Raw genomic sequence first — 18,007 nt, 5'->3', positions numbered from 1 at the left:
AGTTTTGCGAGAGACTTACATTCCCTGCTTAGCCAATTTCCTTCCATGGACAATAAAGGAAGGGAATTCTAAATGAGTGGGATTTATTTAAATGAGAAGAGATAGAACTCTTGAGATGCCAGAGGGGGCCAGATAGCTATAAAACCCATGTTGGAGTGCTAGCTTAAGGGCGCATATGGTTTGAGCATGGATCAAACTCTATGTTAAATGGGCACTGAAAACTTTACCAAGGCTATTGGCTGTGTCCTTGAGCCTGAGTTTTAATCCTTCCCTAACTCCTATTTGGGTTCACTCCCACCATTGATGTTTACCCCCCTCTCAGGTAGGAAGAAATGTTCCTGCTGGAAAGCCTCAAGGTCTTTTACTTTTGAAATAGGCCTTGATGGTGGCAGTAAATATTTCTGAGGATTAGCCTGGGGTGTGGTCTCTGCCTTGGAATAAGACCTTAATTGGGGCCCATTGCCTGACCATTATCTATTCACAATAAGTGCTGGGGAGAAAGACACTATAGGAAAAAGATTAGGGAGTGCTGGGGAGTGGAGGAGCAGTTCAATTTTAACCCAAATAGTCAGAAAAAAAAAAAACCACTTCACTAATATTGAGCAAATATGTGAAGCAGCAGAGAGAGCACCATGGGAGAAAATGTATCCACTGAGGGCGACAGCAGGCACAGACTCTGAGGAAGGACTTGTTGAAGGACCAGCAAGAAGGCCAGTATAGATGGAGTGGTGTTTACTAGTAGGAAATTTGGGCATGGAGGGCCGGAATGGGTAAAGAAAGTTCTTGTGGGCCTTGAAGGCCATTCTACAGGCTTTGGCTCTTATTCTGAGAGAGATAGGTATTGATTCAAGGACTAGAGCCACATGATCCATCTTAGTTTTTACTAGTATCACTCTGGCAGCTATGACAGCACAATCTTGTCACATTGTATGCTAAACCTTACTTTTTCCCTTCACCCATGAGTGTAACACCATGTTTTTTGCTGGGTGTGGTTGGGTGAGGGAATATTAACACACCATTTTTTTCCCTGATATACTGAGCCATCTTTGCCTACCAAATTTTTTATCACAGTCCCAAGCTATCAATGATTTCTTGCTGATTCTCTTCAGTCTTTCAGTTGGAAATCTTTCTATCATTGAAAAAAATATGGATTTTTTTTATGACAGAGGAAAGAGTACCAAAATGCGACATATTTATTATTATTATTGCCAAATTTGCTCACTTTGACTTTACAACACTTATATACTTGATTTCATGTGTTTGGAGCATTGGTAAAGTTTTTTGGATCTTATCTCCTGTCATTGTTCCCTCTGCTCTGTGTCTGGCTAACTTAGTTTTACCAGGGGGGGGAATGTCATTCTTTTTATTGTGTCCTCTGAGCCCAAAGGGAAGATGTTGCTTTTGTTTCTCCACAGAGAGGAGGATGTATGGGTGAGTGATTTGAAACCAAGAATCTCCTTCAACTTCTTTGTCACTGCACCTCAAAATGTGTCTGACATTATCCCTAGAACTGATGTTGAAAAGGCTATCAGGTAACATTTTATTTCAAATAATCTATATAAAGGGTGAAGGAGTTAACAAATGCAACAATAGCTAATATTTAGGACCAGGCATTGTTGTGAATCATTCACATGTTTTGCCTCATCCCATGAATTTGCGTTTTAATTCTAGAAGAATCCAATAGCAGAGAAGTTAATAGGGAGGGTAAACATGATCAAAGTATATTATATGCATGTATGAAATGTCACAAAGAAACTTATATTTTGTACAATTAACATGCACTAAAATTTTATAATGAAATGGTGTGAAGATGAAAAATAATCTAATGGCAAGAGAATTATCTTGATTTAGAATCCCCCAGAGGCAGGCCCTTAGGCAAAGATTTAACTATAAGTAGTTTATTTGGGAGGCCATTTCAAGAAGCACTGATAAGAAAATGTGAACAGGCCACAGAGAAGGGAGGGAAGACAATAGATTACACTTTATCACCACCATTGTCACATAGAGCTTAATACTTCCTTGTGGGCAACTCTGGGAGAATGTGGGGAATGTGCACCTGACTTGTCCCATCAGAGAATTGAGGGAGCTCGGTCATCATCCATTCACCACCACTCACCAGTCATGGGCTGGGAACTGCTTCAAGGTGACATTAATTCCCCAGCAGTGCTCACAGGCAAAGGGAAGTAGGTGTTGGCTGAAGGAAGTCTAACCAGCATGCGTGGAAAATGCTGAAGGGACATGGACAGGTATTACCATCAGTTGCTAGAGGGACACTAACGGAGGATTCATTTGACTGCCCAAAGCCTGCAACAAGTTGACAAACATAGGATTCCTTGGACATTGGTTGTCCTCCATATTGGGAGAGAGACTTAGTATGGACAGTGAATGCTTAGAAGAAATGGTTTGCTCTATTTGCCTCAGTTCTTTCCCACAAGACAGCAGAAGTCATGGATGCATCCATCTCATATATGGTTCCCCTTTTCATAAAAAAAAAAAAAAAAAAGGCTTAATATAGCCACTGCTACTGGGGAGCTCAGTAGGTGGCCCTCTTGAGCTGCATCAATGTTAATTGTCTTTGAAAGCAGATCTAAGACCAGCTGGGCAGAATGTGCCTAGAAAATCTGGCTTGGTTGGGGTGTATGACTCAACCACACCCAAAGATTCAGTCACTGCTTCAGAAGTCTTGTCTCCAAAAACCAGTAGAAGTATTGGCTGAGATCTTTGTAAAAGAGATTAGCCTTCTTGGAGTTCCAGTCACCTACAGTACACCTTAAACTTTCTGTTTCCAGAATGGCTTGAGATATGAACCCCCAAAGTTGCCAGGGGTTACATGGCTAAAAAAATTCTGCTTTGGCCTCTTTTTCTCTCTGGTGAGCTCAGACCTCCTAACCTGGGATATACCCAAGGATAGGAGGATGTGATACTAGACACTTTAGTCTTTGATCCAGAATGTTCTCCATTTCAACTGTTTTTGTTTTAAAAGATCTTCATCCTTTTTCCTCCATAAAATTTAGCCATATCCCATCCCAGTACTAGAGAAATTGGCCAAGGTCTCTTTCCTGTGTTACTCTTCAATGCTGGAAATTCTACTGTAGAAACTTGGGTATAGGATGTGATTTATTTATAGAAGACAGATATCAAATTATCCTTTTCCATTATTTGATATCAAGTCACAGCAGATATACTCTGGCAGACAGGAAATTATTACCAAATTTGCTCACTTTGCCTTTAAAGCACAGCAGTCACAAATGTACAAATACCAACCATTTGCACATTTCCATATTTGCAATTCAGTTTTTCAGTGAAGCTGTTGGCAAATCTAATTTAGGTTCCAGATATCAAAGATACATAACTGTCAAAAAATTTGTGTCTTTCATTAGACCTGATTGCCTAATTTCATTACTTTAGATGTATATTCTTATGATATACAAATTAAATTCTTTTGGGAACAATGATATAAAGAGTAAATAACTAAACACAATTTTATTTTGCCTAATTGTCCCCTTTACTGTTTCACTTTGGGGAAATAGAATGTCCCGGGGCCGCATCAATGGAGTGTTCCGCCTGGATGATAACAGCCTGGAATTCCTGGGGATTCAGCCGACACTTGGACCTCCTTACCAGCCACCTGTCACCATATGGCTGATTGTTTTTGGAGTTGTGATGGGATTGATAGTGGTTGGCATTGTCATCCTCATCTTCACTGGGATCAGAGATCGAAGAAGGTAAGAGTGCTTTCCTAGACCTATCTTCCGACAGGAAGATTTAGGGAATACTAATTGGAAAATTTCCAGTAAGTGGCAGGTTATATAGTTCAGTTACTTAATTGGACAATTTTGCCCCCAAACATTCTGAGGCATTCTCTAGAAATTTACTAGCACTCACCTTCCTAGCAAGCCACATAAGATATCTAGCCTGCAGTTTATTAGCATGCTCTTGTAAACTCATCCAAGCCATGACATCATTTCCCTACTGCCAAGAGGCACTGACAACTTAGCAGCGGTGGGTGGACTCGGTATTATCCTCACTGATGAGTTCTTCTTACTCTGCAAGTGACCCTAGAGACTTGACTGGTGATGGATTTCACTGTAAAGTCATTCAAGAAGGAGCTCTGAGATTTTTTTCAAACAGCTTCTCTTTAGTTGCCTTTGTTCCTCCTGGGGTAGCTCAAACTCCATATTATCTTAATTCATGGTCGGGTACTCTCAAATTTGTTCTTGAGTTGAAGATCCAAATTCACCGAGGATTTAAATCATTAAAGATCTGATTTATTTACTTACTTATTTATTTTTTTCTTTTGATACCAGGGATTGAACCCAGGGACACTTAACCATTGAGACACATCCCCAGCCTTTTTTATTTTTTATATTGAGACAGGGTTTTGCTCAGTTGCTGAGGTTGGCTTTGAACTTGTGATCCTCCTGCCTCAGCCTCCCAAGCCGCTGAGATTATAGGCATGTGCCACCATGCCCGGCTAGAGATTGGATTTCTACTCTTACTTGACACTAGACTTTTTTCTGCTAACTTTAAAAAATAAGTTTCACTGGGCTTATGAAGTAGGTTAATAATATTTTATAACATCTACACAAAACTATGCACACTTCAAATAGAACATATTCTTGATTGAATCTCTGCATATATTAATTTATTTCACTTAATATTCTTCACTATAATTTTTAGTTCTCCAAAGTAGCTTCATTTTAAAAATTAGACATTGACTAGGTAGTACATTTCATATTTAGTTAAAATTGTTAAAAATGCAAAAGAATACAGAATCTTTGTTGTCCTTTGCCTTTAAGTTTCCTCTCTTAAAGTTAACCAAAATGATCAGTTTCTTGGTGATATATAGCTATATACACTTTTTTTAGTGTATGCAAATTATGTATAATATTCTGCATTTTTAATTTCCCACTCAATAGGTTTTAGTGATCTTTCCATATCACTTGTACAAAGAGATTTCCATCTTTTTTTAAGGCAATGTGGTTTCCCATTTTATGGATAGATCATAATTTTGTTACCAAGTCCTCTACTGGTAGACTTTTAATAAAAAGGTGCAATGGCTTAATGCAGGCAGGTTCTTGTGTGTGCCAATATAGGTGCAAGGTAAGTCCTAGAAGTGGGAGACCTGGGTCAAAGTCAATGTGCACTTCTAATTTTGATAAATATCACCAAATTGCTCTCCATAGTGGCTGAATCAGTGCATATTTGTACCATCAATTTATGAAATTTCTTTTTTCCCCCAGCTCACGTCCTTAGACATGATACCATCAAGCCATTTGATCTTCATCAGTCTGATCAATGAAAAGTTTCCTTCTAACATCCATTTTATTTAACAGGAAAAATCAAACAAAACGAGAAGAAAATCCTTACGCCGAATCCTCCATGGAAATGGGTAAAGGAGAAAATAATCCAGGATATCAAAACAATGATGATGTTCAGACTTCATTTTAGAAAAATATTTTTCCTCTTAAAGTAATTTTATTGTATGTGCATGTTAATTTCATGGTACCAAAAGTATGAGATTATAAAAATATTATTAAATATCAAAACTATGACTCTGTTCAGGAAGAAGTGCCCAAAGACATCATGATTGAGCAGTGGGCATCTTCCCTGACCTTGCTTTCAGTATTTATATTTGTCTCTAAACTTGACTTCTCTTTTGATTTCCGATAGGAAGGCTGATGTTAGAGTAAAATAGGGAGAGTATGCTTTTGGCCTCACAGGCTAGCTAGAGACAATGGAAATGGAAACATCTGTTGAGTAATCAGAGTTGGGAAAAAGAAGACTATCATGATAGAGAGTGTTGGACCTTGTATGGAATCTGTGCTGTGAGCTGCTGGGGCTGCCAGATTGAGAATGCTACACACTGTTCACTTTAATCCAAGTGCCAAAGATAAAGAATGGCACGTTTTCTTTACATTAACTTAATCCAAATACTGCAGTAATTTTCTCAGAGTGATGTTTAGAATGGACCATGCCTTCTTCAGGGTGGCATGTCTAACAACGAAAGGAGAAGTCAGAGAACAGTAGAGAATATTATTTTTTCACTTTCAAGCTACTTGATCAACATCTCCCTGACAACACAAAACCAGCACAAGGGCCTCCATGAACCTCCAGAGAATGTCTGATAGAAACTTGCTTCCTTTGTTCTTTAACTGTAGAGTGAGTGGAAATTCCAACTGAGTGTTCATCCTCTGAAGTGGATACCCAGTCTCTTAAATCTTTTGTATACCCACTGTATCTGAGAAGTGCTGAGCACAAAGCAGACACGCAATAAATACTTATTAGATGTATATACTCCTGTAGTCTTATGTGTTCTTATATACTGGGATTTCTGTCCATTCTATCTGCTTTTCATTTCCGTGGACAGAACTGTCATCTTACTGTCCGGGACCTTTGACCTCCCAAATGTGTTGGGAGATATCCTAATTCTCAAATTGCTTTATTGGACAAAGAAATTGTAAAATCAGGTCAAAAAGAGTTGTATTTATATTGTATTATACTGTCAGGTTAGGAAGCAAACCTAGTGCTACTTTTATATTTCTTAGAGTACCCAGCCCAGTTCTGAGCACAGCATCTACTACCTACTTGAAGATTTGATTAAAACTAGATTAAATAGATTAACATATAAAAAGTTTACCCATTGAGCACATATATATGGTAACCACATAATGTCAGAGTAACTCATGCTTAATAAATTTGATGTGATAATGGTAATGGTGGATCAATTCCCCAAGTCAGGAGAGAATGACTTTCAAAATCCTCTATAAAATTGCTTCAAGATAGCTAAATCAGGCCGAGTCATTTGAAGCTCTTCGGTATCTTTTAAATTATACTCAGATAGCAAAACTGGAACTCTTTATTTTCGCATGAAACCCATGTCTGTCTTTATCACCTTTGACCTCACTTTCACGTCATTCCTTGGGCCCACAGCTTGGGATAACTTACAACAACATCTCCTTATTTACATACCCATTTCATTGGCATCCTTCTATCTTGAGTATGTCCTACCTTCTCTAACACATGACAATCTCTGCCAAGCTTCTTGTTATCTAAACATTCCTTATAATTGCCACATTCTCTTTATGAAGTTCTCAGTCCTTGTTTTGGTTCAACTCAGTGCAAAAATAACCTCTACAGGAACCAACGTCATCACCTAACACCTTCAAAAGAGCCTCCCCAGCCAATGGAAAGGATCCATGGGTACATGACATAATGTTCAGCTGTAACTCAGAATTTAGAAAAACCTGCTGATTTCCCTACTTGATTTTGGGGTTTTCACCAGTGCCGTTCTCACTTTGCCCCCCAGGTGAAGCTTTGTGGTCCTTTGTACAATAGATCCTCTAAGAGGATGGAGACTCTACAAAGAGGGTCTTACACTGAGTCTAGGATGTGAATTGGCAAACTGTGACCTGTGAGCCAAATCCCACCCATCATCTGCCTTCCTATGGCCAGAGTTAGGAATGACTTTTGTATTTTTGAATGGCTGCAGGAAGAGTAGAATGATATTTCATGACACATAAAAATAATAGGCAATTCATATTTCATTGTCCATAAATGAGGTTTTATTGGAATCCAATTACATCCATTCATTTTCATATTGTCTAGGGTTACTTTCATGCTACAAAACAGTGTTGGGTAGTTGACTCAGAGATGGTACAGTTCACAAAGCCTTGTTTATTTTTTGGCGGGGAGGGGTACTAAGGATTGGACTGTTTTACCACTGAGCCATATTCTCAGCCCTTTAAAAAAAATTTTTTTTGGAGACAGGATCTCTCTAAATTGCTAAGCCCTCACTAAACTACTGAGGCTGGTCTGAAACTTGTGATCCTCCTGCCTCAGCCTCCTGAGTTGCTGGGATTACAGGAATGCACCACCATGCCCAGCTCACAGGGCCTTTTCCAGGCAAACTTTGCTGACTAAGGAAGCAAGGGTTAAATGAAATTATGAATGTGAACAAGCCATCATGGAGTTCAGAGACAGAAGGAACATCTGTTTACAGAATCAGAAGACATTCACTAAGTGTTTACTTCCTAGGAATTTAATTATTTTTTATGGATTGGGGTTGGTAGAAAAGTAATCAAAGCAAAAAGGGCAGATGCTACCTTCTTCTCCCCTGATGTCTGTCAATGAATTATTCTCCCTCATTTGAAAGCCATGCTTTCCCCATTAAGTAAAGATGGGGCCTTAGGTCCAATCTCTCCTCATTCACTTAAGAGTCAGAGTCAGAATCAAAATTGAGAAACTCAAATTTATAAGTCTACTATGTTAGAATCTTTCTCTTGATTAATTCAAGCAGATATGATATGGATTTTGCTAGACTCTCTTGACTTTGCATTTCACTTTTAGCAGATCCGAAAAAGCTCACCAAGACTTTTGGACTTGGGGCTGGGGATGTGGCTCAAGTGGTAGCGCGCTTGTCTGGCATGCGTGCGGCCCGGGTTCAATCCTCAGCACCACATACAAACGAAGATGTTGTGTCCACCAAGAACTAAAAAATAAATATTAAAAAATTCTCTCACTCTCTCTCTCACTCTTTCTTTAAAAAAAAAAAAAAAGACTTTTGGACTTCATCTAGAAAATCTCTTCTCTGAAGTTGCTCTTTGGCTTGCCCTTTGGGAAAGTTTCTTAGCAAAGAAGTCTATGCCTTTTTCTTTACTCCCCTGAGAATGTGGGCAGACTTCTGTTTAAAATTATAACCATGAATGCTGCATATCACCACAAAACACAATTAAACCACATTTTAAAAGTCATTATGTATTTTTTAGATATATGAAGTTTTGTTGTTTTTTGTTTTGGGGGGTTTTGGGGTTTTTTGTTTGTTTGTTTGTTTTGCTCCTCTTGGACTTATTTTCTGGTAAGCCTCTAGTGGTACCTTAAATTCTTGCTTGACTTGGTTTCAGGAGTCAGGCTTCTAAGCAAAGCTTTATTCTCTTTTCATAGTAAACAATTCTGTATTGTTTGAATTTTGCAACAAGCATGTACTACTTTTGTTATAAAGCAGATTATTTTTTAAAAGATCAAATACACAAAAATAAGGACAATAAAGGAAAACAATCAAGAGGGAGACCAAAAACAAAGATTAACGGTCTATGATGCAGGTTCCCACTGGTCTGCAGGCTCATGGAGAAGGCAGGATTGTGTCACTTGTTCCTTCTCTTCCTGTGGGTAGGAAAGAATGGGGCACACAGCAATTACAAAATAAAGGAGTAAATGAATGAATGTATAAATGACATGGTGATTATTTTTAAAGTACATTTCATTATATATTGAGATTTGTGTACCTCTATTCAAAATAGATGTTGATCAAATGTTAATTTTCTTTTTGGGGGGGATTGAGCTCAGGGGCACTCAACCACTGAGCCACGTCCCCAGCCCTATTTTGTATTTTATTAGAGACAGGGTCTCACTGAGTTACTAAGCACCTCGCTAAATTGTTGAGGCTGAACTCGTGATCCTCCTGCCTCCACCTCCTGAGCCACTGGGATTACAGGCATGCACCTGGCCTTAATTTTCTTTAAAAAAAAATTTTTTTAATTCACTGATAGACAGCATGCCTTTATTTTATTTGTTTATTTTTATGTGGTGCTGAGGATTGAACGCAGTGCCTCACACATGCTAAGCAAGCGCTCTACCACTGAGCCCCAGCCTCAAATGTAAATTTTCTGTTGAAATAAATGAATCATTAATTAAATGTCAATAAATGAATAAGTAAGAGAGAACATTTGAGCTATCTGGTGGGTGAGGGAGTAAACAGGATGTCTCTTAAGGGAGAGTATTAATTTTTATCTGAAAAATAACAGTAGGGTTTAATTGGAGTTTTTTGCTTTTTTAAATAGTGCCCCGTATAGCATTCCTTTCTCCCTTCTTGATAATACAGAAAAGACAATGAAATATTCCAAAAGATACTAAAAAAAAAAAAAACTAGAGCTGGGGTTGTGACTCAGTGGTGGAGAACTTACCTGATATGTGTGAGGCACTGGGTTTGATTCTCAGCACTGCATATAAATAAATGAATAAAATAAAGGTCCATAAATAAGTAAAAAAAAAATAACAACAAAAACAACCCTAATGGAGTCAGCAGCAGATTGCAAAGTAGGACATTCCCATAAACATTCTAAAATTAAGAAATACCCTTTATAATAGCCACAAGAAGCTAAAATAGTACTTCTGCATCTTTGTGTTAAGATCCAAGACTGAAATTGAAACTTCAGCTGTCAAACAAGCCAAAAGCCCCAGAGCTCCAAATTCAAGAATGTAAAATGATTCAAAAGCATCAATTTTAGAAAAAGACCCTGGTTTCACTGAGTTGTGATTGATCATAGTCAAGGTTAAGGCTAAAGTTAAGGAAAAAGATATCAAATTGTACCTTAGCATCTTTTAAAATTTGCTCTATGTGAAACACGTTTAATATATTGTTGAATAATATTATTTAACTTTAGTTTTATATGTGTATACATGAGGTAAACAATCGGTATTCTAAAAAGGCGAAAGATTTATACGATCTGAAGAGAAACCAGAGTATAACAATCGGTATTCTAATCTGGATATCAGAAGACAGTTGTGCCATTTGGATTGAATCATGGACCACAAAACAATGCCCTACCACAAAATGAGGTGCACTCGGGTAATTCAAATGACAGCATTAGCAATGTCTGGGAGCTTGTGAAAAAATACAGATTTACAGGCTGCACTCGGGCCTGCTCTATCAGAATCTCTGGGGCTGTTCCTAGAAATCTGTGTTTAATAAACTCTCCATTTAATTCTCATGCATGCTAAAGTTTGAGACCACTGACTTACAAAGGCAAATGTCCACATTTCTGCACCTGATACTATATTTAATTATCATAATGACAACAGAAAGAAAAGAACAAGTATCTAACAAATAATTTTTCAATTCTACCCAATCTTGACACATGCTACACACTCTCTCCATATTGCAATATGAAAATGTACTTCTGCTACAGACTGGGAAGTGTTACAATAAAAGCAGCATAAAGGAAATTACTAATTTGACCTACATTTCAAGGAAATTTTTTATTTCCTATCTTACTCATTTCTAGACAATATAAACAGACAAACAGCATGCAGAATGCTATTAAGAACTAGCTAAATTACATTGGGACTTGCTACTTTTCTTCTGTTCAATATTTTTTAGTTGTAGATGAACACAATATCTTTGTTTTATTTATTCATTTTATGTGGTGCTGAGGATCGAACCCAGTGCCTCACACATGCTAGGCAAGCGCTCTACCACTGAGCCCCAGTCCCAGCCCTGCTAATTTCCTTTTAAAGAATGAAAATGTTGGCCAATATTTACGTTCATTCTCATCAGCACTTCTAATTTCTTCTTCAAGGCTTGTCTTTTTCCCGAAGTGGTTCGATGGAAGATAGGAGTTGCTGAAATGTGGGGCGCTTTTCTGGAAGCTAAATAAAAGAAATATCCAATATTTTAGATAGTGAAAGTTATAATTAAAAACTTTAAAAAATCAAATATTTATACTTAAGTCCTAAAGCTAATAACTTTTGAAATGTGAAAGCCATAGATATTTCTGGTAAGGAACAAGGCAAGGGGCCTGCTATATCCATCACTCTGAACATCATGTTGAAGATATTAGAATGTGAAAACACTTAAAGGCCTATAATCCCAATGGCTCAGGAGGCCGAGGCAGGAGAATTGCAAGTTCAAAGCCAGCCTCAGCAACTTAGTAAGGCCCTAAGCAATTCAGGGACACCCTGTCTCTAAATAAAATGTAAAAAAGAGCTGGGGATGTAGCTTTGTGGTTGAACACCCCTGGTTCAATCCCTAGTTAAAAAAAAAAAAAAAAACTACAGCCTCATAAATTGAAAAAGGAAAATTATTATTTTTTCACATAGACATAATTGTGTGCCTGGAAAACCCAAAAGGATCAATGATAGAACCAACTCAAGTGATAAAGGAATGTACCAGGAGAGCAGGATATAAAATTAAGATACAAAATCAATAACCTTCACATATACCTACAATGACCAGTTAAAAGATATCACAGAAAACTCTATTTCTTTTTTTTTTTAATATTTTGTTTTAGTTGTAGTTGGACACAATACCTTTATTTTTTATTTACTTATTTTTATGTGGTGCTGAGGATCAAACCCAGCACTTCACACATGCTAGGTGAACACTCTACTGCTGAGCCCCATCCCCAGCCCCTGAGAAAACTCCATTTCTAATAGCAACATCATCAAAATGAAATACTTAAAAATGTACTTCCCCTCCCCAATGAGGAAAGCTTTAAAACACTGCTGAAAAATACATATGTTCTAGAATGAGTCATGTCGGTATTATAAAGATGTCAAGTTTCTCAAATGAAATACAGTTTCCTAACAAATATGAAAGAGTTTGTTTCAAGCTAAACAAATTGATTCTTTGGTTCATAGATTGTTAAAATATGCAAAATGGCTAGGAAACTATAGAAAAAGGTGATTAATGTGGGGAGGGGTGGTGTGTTAGCCTACCCAGTATTAAAACATTGTCCAGTCTCTAGATATTTAAAACAATGTGGTGCTACCACACGAATGGAGAGAACAAAGAACAGAAGAGGAAGTCCTGAAATAAATCTAAATATATATATATGTAAATTTAGAGTAACATTAGGGTGGCATTTCACTACAATTAAGGTGGTATCTCATCTCTGGGGATAAGATGGTCTTTTGATAAATAGTGCTTCCAACAACTGAATAAACATTTAAAACAATACACTTGGAGCCAAACTTCATACTGTATAGCATAACAGACACAAACTAGATCAGAGACTTAAATAAAAAATAATGAAAAGTATTAGAGGAAAATCTGAGCAAATTCCATTATAATTTGGGTGTGGGAAAGACTATATGACTATGACTTAATTTTCAGAAGCAATAAAAGCAAATATTGACATATTCAGCTATATTTAAAAAGATGTTTGCATGGCCAAAACAAACAAACAAACAAACAAAAACACTTAAATCAAAATATAGCTGAAAAACTGAGAGGAAATATTTGAAAATACAGCTTATATCTCAGACAAAAATTAATATGCCTGATTTATAAAGAAATCATTAACACCTGATAGAAAAAAACGGGATTTATGGGTCTCAGAAAGATATATAAATGAGGGGCTGGGGATAAGGCTCAAGTAGTAACGCGCTCGCCTGGCATGCGTGAGGCACTGGGTTCAATCCTCAGCACCACATAAAAATAAAATAAAGATATTGTGTCCATCTAAAGCTAAAAAATAAATTTAAAAAGAAAGATATAAAAATTACCCTTAAATATATGAAAAGAGGCTCAACCTCATTCATAATTAAAGATATACATGTTAAAGCTATACTAAAATGCCATTTTTCATCATCAGATTAACAAAAATTTGAAAGTTGATAACGATCTCCATTGGTGACAGAAACAGATATTCACCTCCATTGCTAGCAGGGCAACCCCTGTGAAGAATAACGCATATGCTACTTCTTTGTAAGAAAAAAAGGGAAACACACAGCCATTTTTTGCACAAGGAATTCCCAGAAGGATAAATCAGAATCTAATGAAATATTTGAATGTTCTTTAATCTTTTTATGATTTGAAAAGTTGCAAAGTAAAATATTAAAAAAGAGGGGGAACCCAAATCTCTAAAATCTACTCACCATATGCAGAATCTTTAACTGGGTATTGTCTCTGTGCAATCCCCTTCATAGATTCTGTCATAACTCATATTTTCATGGACCAACCATGAGAAGCAGGCAATTCCTCCCTATTTAGAGCCCCTGTCTATCTGATGGGCCAGTCATATTCCCAGGAGCTAGAGTTGGGAGGCCCAGGAGGTGCCCAGCTTCGTCCGAAAAACCCTTTTCTGTTCTTCTTATTCAGACAGGTGACAGCAGTAAGTCAGCCTAGTTGTGAGTGGTCTGACCCTTTAGTGCAGCCTGAGACTCTTGGACTGAATTTTGGGGTAGGAAAGGGTAGGGGAAATTTACGTACTAGTCCAAGTGGCATAGGGTGGGGAACTACAAAGTTCCCACGTTCTAGGAAAGCATTTAAGGCTATGTGATAAAATATTGTTATAGGATATAATCACTCAGTAGTTGCAAGCCTCCTAACATCTCGGTGCTCCACTGTAAAATAGTACTTTCCTCAAAGGATTATTGTATGGATTGGATAAATTACTATCGAGTCCTTAGAACTGTACCTGGTATACAGTCAGTACTTTCTGTTTGTTATTATTATTGCACATATAATTGCAAAGCAGCCATGCACCAAGCACTATGTTTGGAGCAGTGGTGACGCGCTCAGCAACTCAGTGAGACCCTGTCTCTAAATAAAATACAAAATAGGGCTGGGGATGTGGCTCAGTATCGAATGCCCCTGTGTTCAATCCCCAGTACCGCCCCCCAAAAAAATTTTTTTTTAATTTATAAAGTTCTTAGTATAGTGCTGGACACAAGTCTTTCAGTAAATTATCAGCACCTGAACTGCTTGGTTTAGATCTCAACCGTTTGAAAACAGAAGTCAGGAGCCATTTCCACCTCTTCTCTATCTAGCAAGTGCTTTCCCTGAAAAAATTTTGTCCCAGTGGTGATACAGCAACCACCCTGGATGCACTCGGGACCCCTTCCAGCTTACTCGTGGGTGTACTTGCCTCATGCCAGCAGCTGTACATGATCTGGTAGATGGTGTCCGACGCCAGTTGTGGCTGGTAGAGCCTATGGCCCTGGGAGACCTTCACGACCACCTGGGAGTTGTCATACAAGTCATAGGGCTGCTTCCCCAGGCTGAACACCTCCCACATCAGGATCCCTGCACCACACCCAAGGGGTGGTCAATAGACAAAAACAAAACAAGACCAAAAAAACAAAGAGTCAACGTGAGAAGGCACAGAGTGTGAATTAGCTTCACATCCAGGTACAGAAGGCCATGATCAGAGCCAGGGATCCCTGGGAGTGAGTCCTAGGGAAAAGGGCAGGCATGGAGGGTGGGACTGTGCCTTCATTTCTGGAGCCCAAGGTCTCTTCCCCCATCCCATGAGATCAGTCTAACTGTGCTTGTTGGAAAAAGATTGAATGGCAAGGGCAGTGCGGAGGAGGCCACTTGGGGCCAAGGTTCTTGGGCCTTTCCAGGCAAGCAGCTGAGGCCTCATTCCGCTCATAGTGACAACAACCTGTGTAGGGAGCCCTGGCCCCAACCTTTATGAGTAATCAATTGAAGTCCTCACCCTCTCTTTCTCTGCTTTGATGGTTATGTGCAACAACTTCATTGCACGAATTACCTTTCAGAGGAATTAAAGATAAAATCAGCCAAGCACAGTGGCACACACCTGTAATCCCAGCGGCTCAGGAGGCTGAGGCAGGAGAATCATGAGTTCAAAGCCAGCCTTAGCAACTAAGCAAGGTGCTAAGCAACTCAGGGAGACCCTGTCTCTAAATAGAATACAAAATAGGGCTGAGGATGTAGCTCAGTGGTTGAGTGCCCCCGAGTTCAATCCCTGATACCAAAACAATTAAAAAAGATAAAATCATTGATGATGTTCCCCTTCTCTCGCCACTGCCTTTCCCTTCAGCATTTTTGTGTTCAATTTCAGGGTGTTCACAATCCTTCAGGGCATGTGGACTCCACATTAAGAAACCGAGTTCTGGTCATGATGGCCAAGAGGGTGGCATTTCAAGACGGTGGCATTTGAAATCAGTCAGAACTTTTTTTTTTTTTTTGATACCAGGGATTAAACCCAGGAGTCCTTAACCACTGAGCCACATCCCCAAACCTTTTTATTTTTTATTTTGAGACAGGGTCATATTAAGTAATTTAGGGCCTTGCTAATTGCTGAGGCTGGTCTTGAACTTGCTATCCTACTGCCTCAGCCTCCAGAGCCACTGGGATTAAAGGAGTGTGCCACCATCATCTGGCTCTGTCAGAACTTTTAAGCCAAGTTCTGCCACTTATATAGGCTGGGTAGATTCCTTAGTCGCTCCCAGCCTCAGTTTCCCCGCGTATAAAAGAGTATTTACACCACATGAACTTGCCATGAAGATTCAGTAGAATATGGCATGCAGTATACTTGAAAGTCTTCCAGGACATTTTAAGTGCTGTCTGAATAGTGCTGTTCTGTCTAAGGACAGAGAATTTCAACATTCTGCCAAATTCAAAACCTTGGAAAACCAGAAGGAAGAAAATTGTTCTAAAGCCATAACTGAGATACTAACTCTTTTTTTTATTTTAAGGTTACAGTTTTTTTTTTTTTTTTTTTTTTNTTTTGGTAAGATATGTATAAATAAAGCAATCTTTTAAGTTGTTGTGACTCTTTTTTTGGTACCAGGAATTGAACCCAGGGGCGCTTAACCACTGAGCCACATGCCCAGTGTGACTCCTCTTTAAAAAAAAAAAAAAGAAAAAAAACACATTCTAAAACAACTATCCAGGAGAGTGCTGATCCCTCACAACCTTCTCTTTGGAAGTCTAAACATTTATTTCAAGGTTAACATCACTGCTAAAAAAAATCAGTGGGGCTACTCTTTGGGAACTGCTTTCAGAGGTCCTGATTCATTTTGTATATCGACCCTGGGAAAAACGAAGAATGGATTATTGTTTGTAAGCAGCCAGGAAATATCTAGAGCCAAATTTTGTTGCAAAAAGTGAATACTCAGGCTGGATAGGCTGAGTTTTGGCCAAAACCAAGTTAAAACTATTAAATGATAGTGCTGATTTTTAAGATATCATTTATTAGACATATCAACTGATGTGTGGACATTGAAACTAATTTTGACAACAAGGTACAAAATTTAATCAATACAAAAATGACATTAACTATTCAGCAAAATGCTAGCTTCATGATTTTTCTTTTCTGTGTATATTGGATTTTTTTTCCAATGAACAATGCCAAATATCCAAAGGGAATAGTTATTTTTAAAAATGTTGTCACATACCCAACAACTTAGGAGGCTAAGGCAGGAGGATTGTGAATTCAAGAATGGCCTCAGCAACTTTAGCAAGGCCCTAGGCAACTTAGCAAGACCTTGTCTCAAAATAAAAAATAAAAATTGGGCTGGGGACGTGGCTCAGTGCTTGAGCACCCTGGGTTCAATTCCCAGTACCCCCCCCCAAAAAAAAAAAAACCCAAAAACCTGTGTCTCATAGAAAAATAAATGACTAATGAAATGTTTCTTTTGGGGGACCATCTTGCAAGTATTAAGCAGTAAGTCAAATTGCACTTATGAACTAAGACAGGCATGAAATAGGTCTGTCATATTTAATATGTTTTATAATTTTATGATAATTTAGATTACTTATCCTGGACCCCATCTGACAGTGATTGAAAACAGTGCTGACATTCTCATCACATTAAAAAAAAAAATCAAAATTCATAGAGTCACAAGAATTGATTCCCTTTCCTAATTACCTTTACCAATTTTTTTTTTTTAGTGCTAGGGATTGAAGCCAGGTCCTTGAACATGCCAGGCAAGCACTCTACCACTAAATTTTAATATAGATATTTTAATAAAATAGGAGTTAACAAACTTCTTATGTAAAGGGCTGCCTAATAAACACTTTAAGCTTTGTGAGTCATGTGGCCTCTGTGGCAACTACTCTCCTCTGCTGTTGTAGCATGAAATCAGTCACAGACAATGTGGAATTAAATGGCCATGGCTGTGTACCAATAAAACTTTATTTACAGGTGGGCATAGTGGTACACACCTGAAATCCCAGTGGCTTAGGAAGCTGAGGCAAGAGGATTGTGAGTTCAAGGCCAGCCTCAATAATTTATCAAGGCCATAAGCAACTTAGTGACACCCTGTCTGTAAATAAAAATATTTTTTAAAAAGGTCTGGGGATGTGGCTCAGTGGTTAAGTGCCCCTAGGTTCAATCTCTGGTTCAACAACAACAACAATAACAACAACCAAAAAACTATTTACAGAAATAGGCCACCTGTTTTTTTTCCTGCCCCCAATCTAAACTACGAATTTTAACAAGGAGAGGAGACTACTTGAAATGAGGACTGAACTTGC

The 18,007-nt window shown here is 38.2% G+C and overlaps 2 protein-coding genes across 3 annotated transcripts in view; one reads left to right on the top strand and one right to left on the bottom strand.

The window, feature by feature from the left end:
* The window catches only part of Ace2 (angiotensin converting enzyme 2), a 47,329-nt gene extending 41,036 nt beyond the window's left edge, over positions 1-6,293 (top strand). For both annotated transcript variants that reach the window (XM_048796344.1, XM_015488054.2), the window contains exons 17-19: positions 1,416-1,532; positions 3,531-3,725; positions 5,337-6,293. In XM_048796344.1, coding sequence (XP_048652301.1) covers positions 1,416-1,532; positions 3,531-3,725; positions 5,337-5,451 — 427 coding nt within the window. In that variant the 3' untranslated portion in view covers positions 5,452-6,293. The remainder of the gene's footprint in view (positions 1-1,415; positions 1,533-3,530; positions 3,726-5,336) is intronic.
* A 1,254-nt stretch (positions 6,294-7,547) lies between these two features.
* Positions 7,548-18,007, bottom strand: part of Bmx (BMX non-receptor tyrosine kinase) — a 49,781-nt gene continuing 39,321 nt past the window's right edge. Inside the window, exons 16-18 of the mRNA XM_048796370.1 lie at positions 14,649-14,806; positions 11,321-11,427; positions 7,548-9,162 (exon numbers count right to left, since the gene is read on the bottom strand). Coding sequence (XP_048652327.1) covers positions 11,353-11,427; positions 14,649-14,806 — 233 coding nt within the window. The 3' untranslated portion in view covers positions 7,548-9,162; positions 11,321-11,352. The remainder of the gene's footprint in view (positions 9,163-11,320; positions 11,428-14,648; positions 14,807-18,007) is intronic.

The sequence above is a fragment of the Marmota marmota genome, unplaced genomic scaffold (genome assembly GCF_001458135.2).
Source record: "Marmota marmota marmota unplaced genomic scaffold, marMar, whole genome shotgun sequence".
In the NCBI taxonomy this organism is placed as follows: domain Eukaryota; kingdom Metazoa; phylum Chordata; class Mammalia; order Rodentia; family Sciuridae; genus Marmota; species Marmota marmota.
Note: the sequence above shows the minus strand (reverse complement) of the source record. Positions and strands in the feature narration are given on the sequence as shown.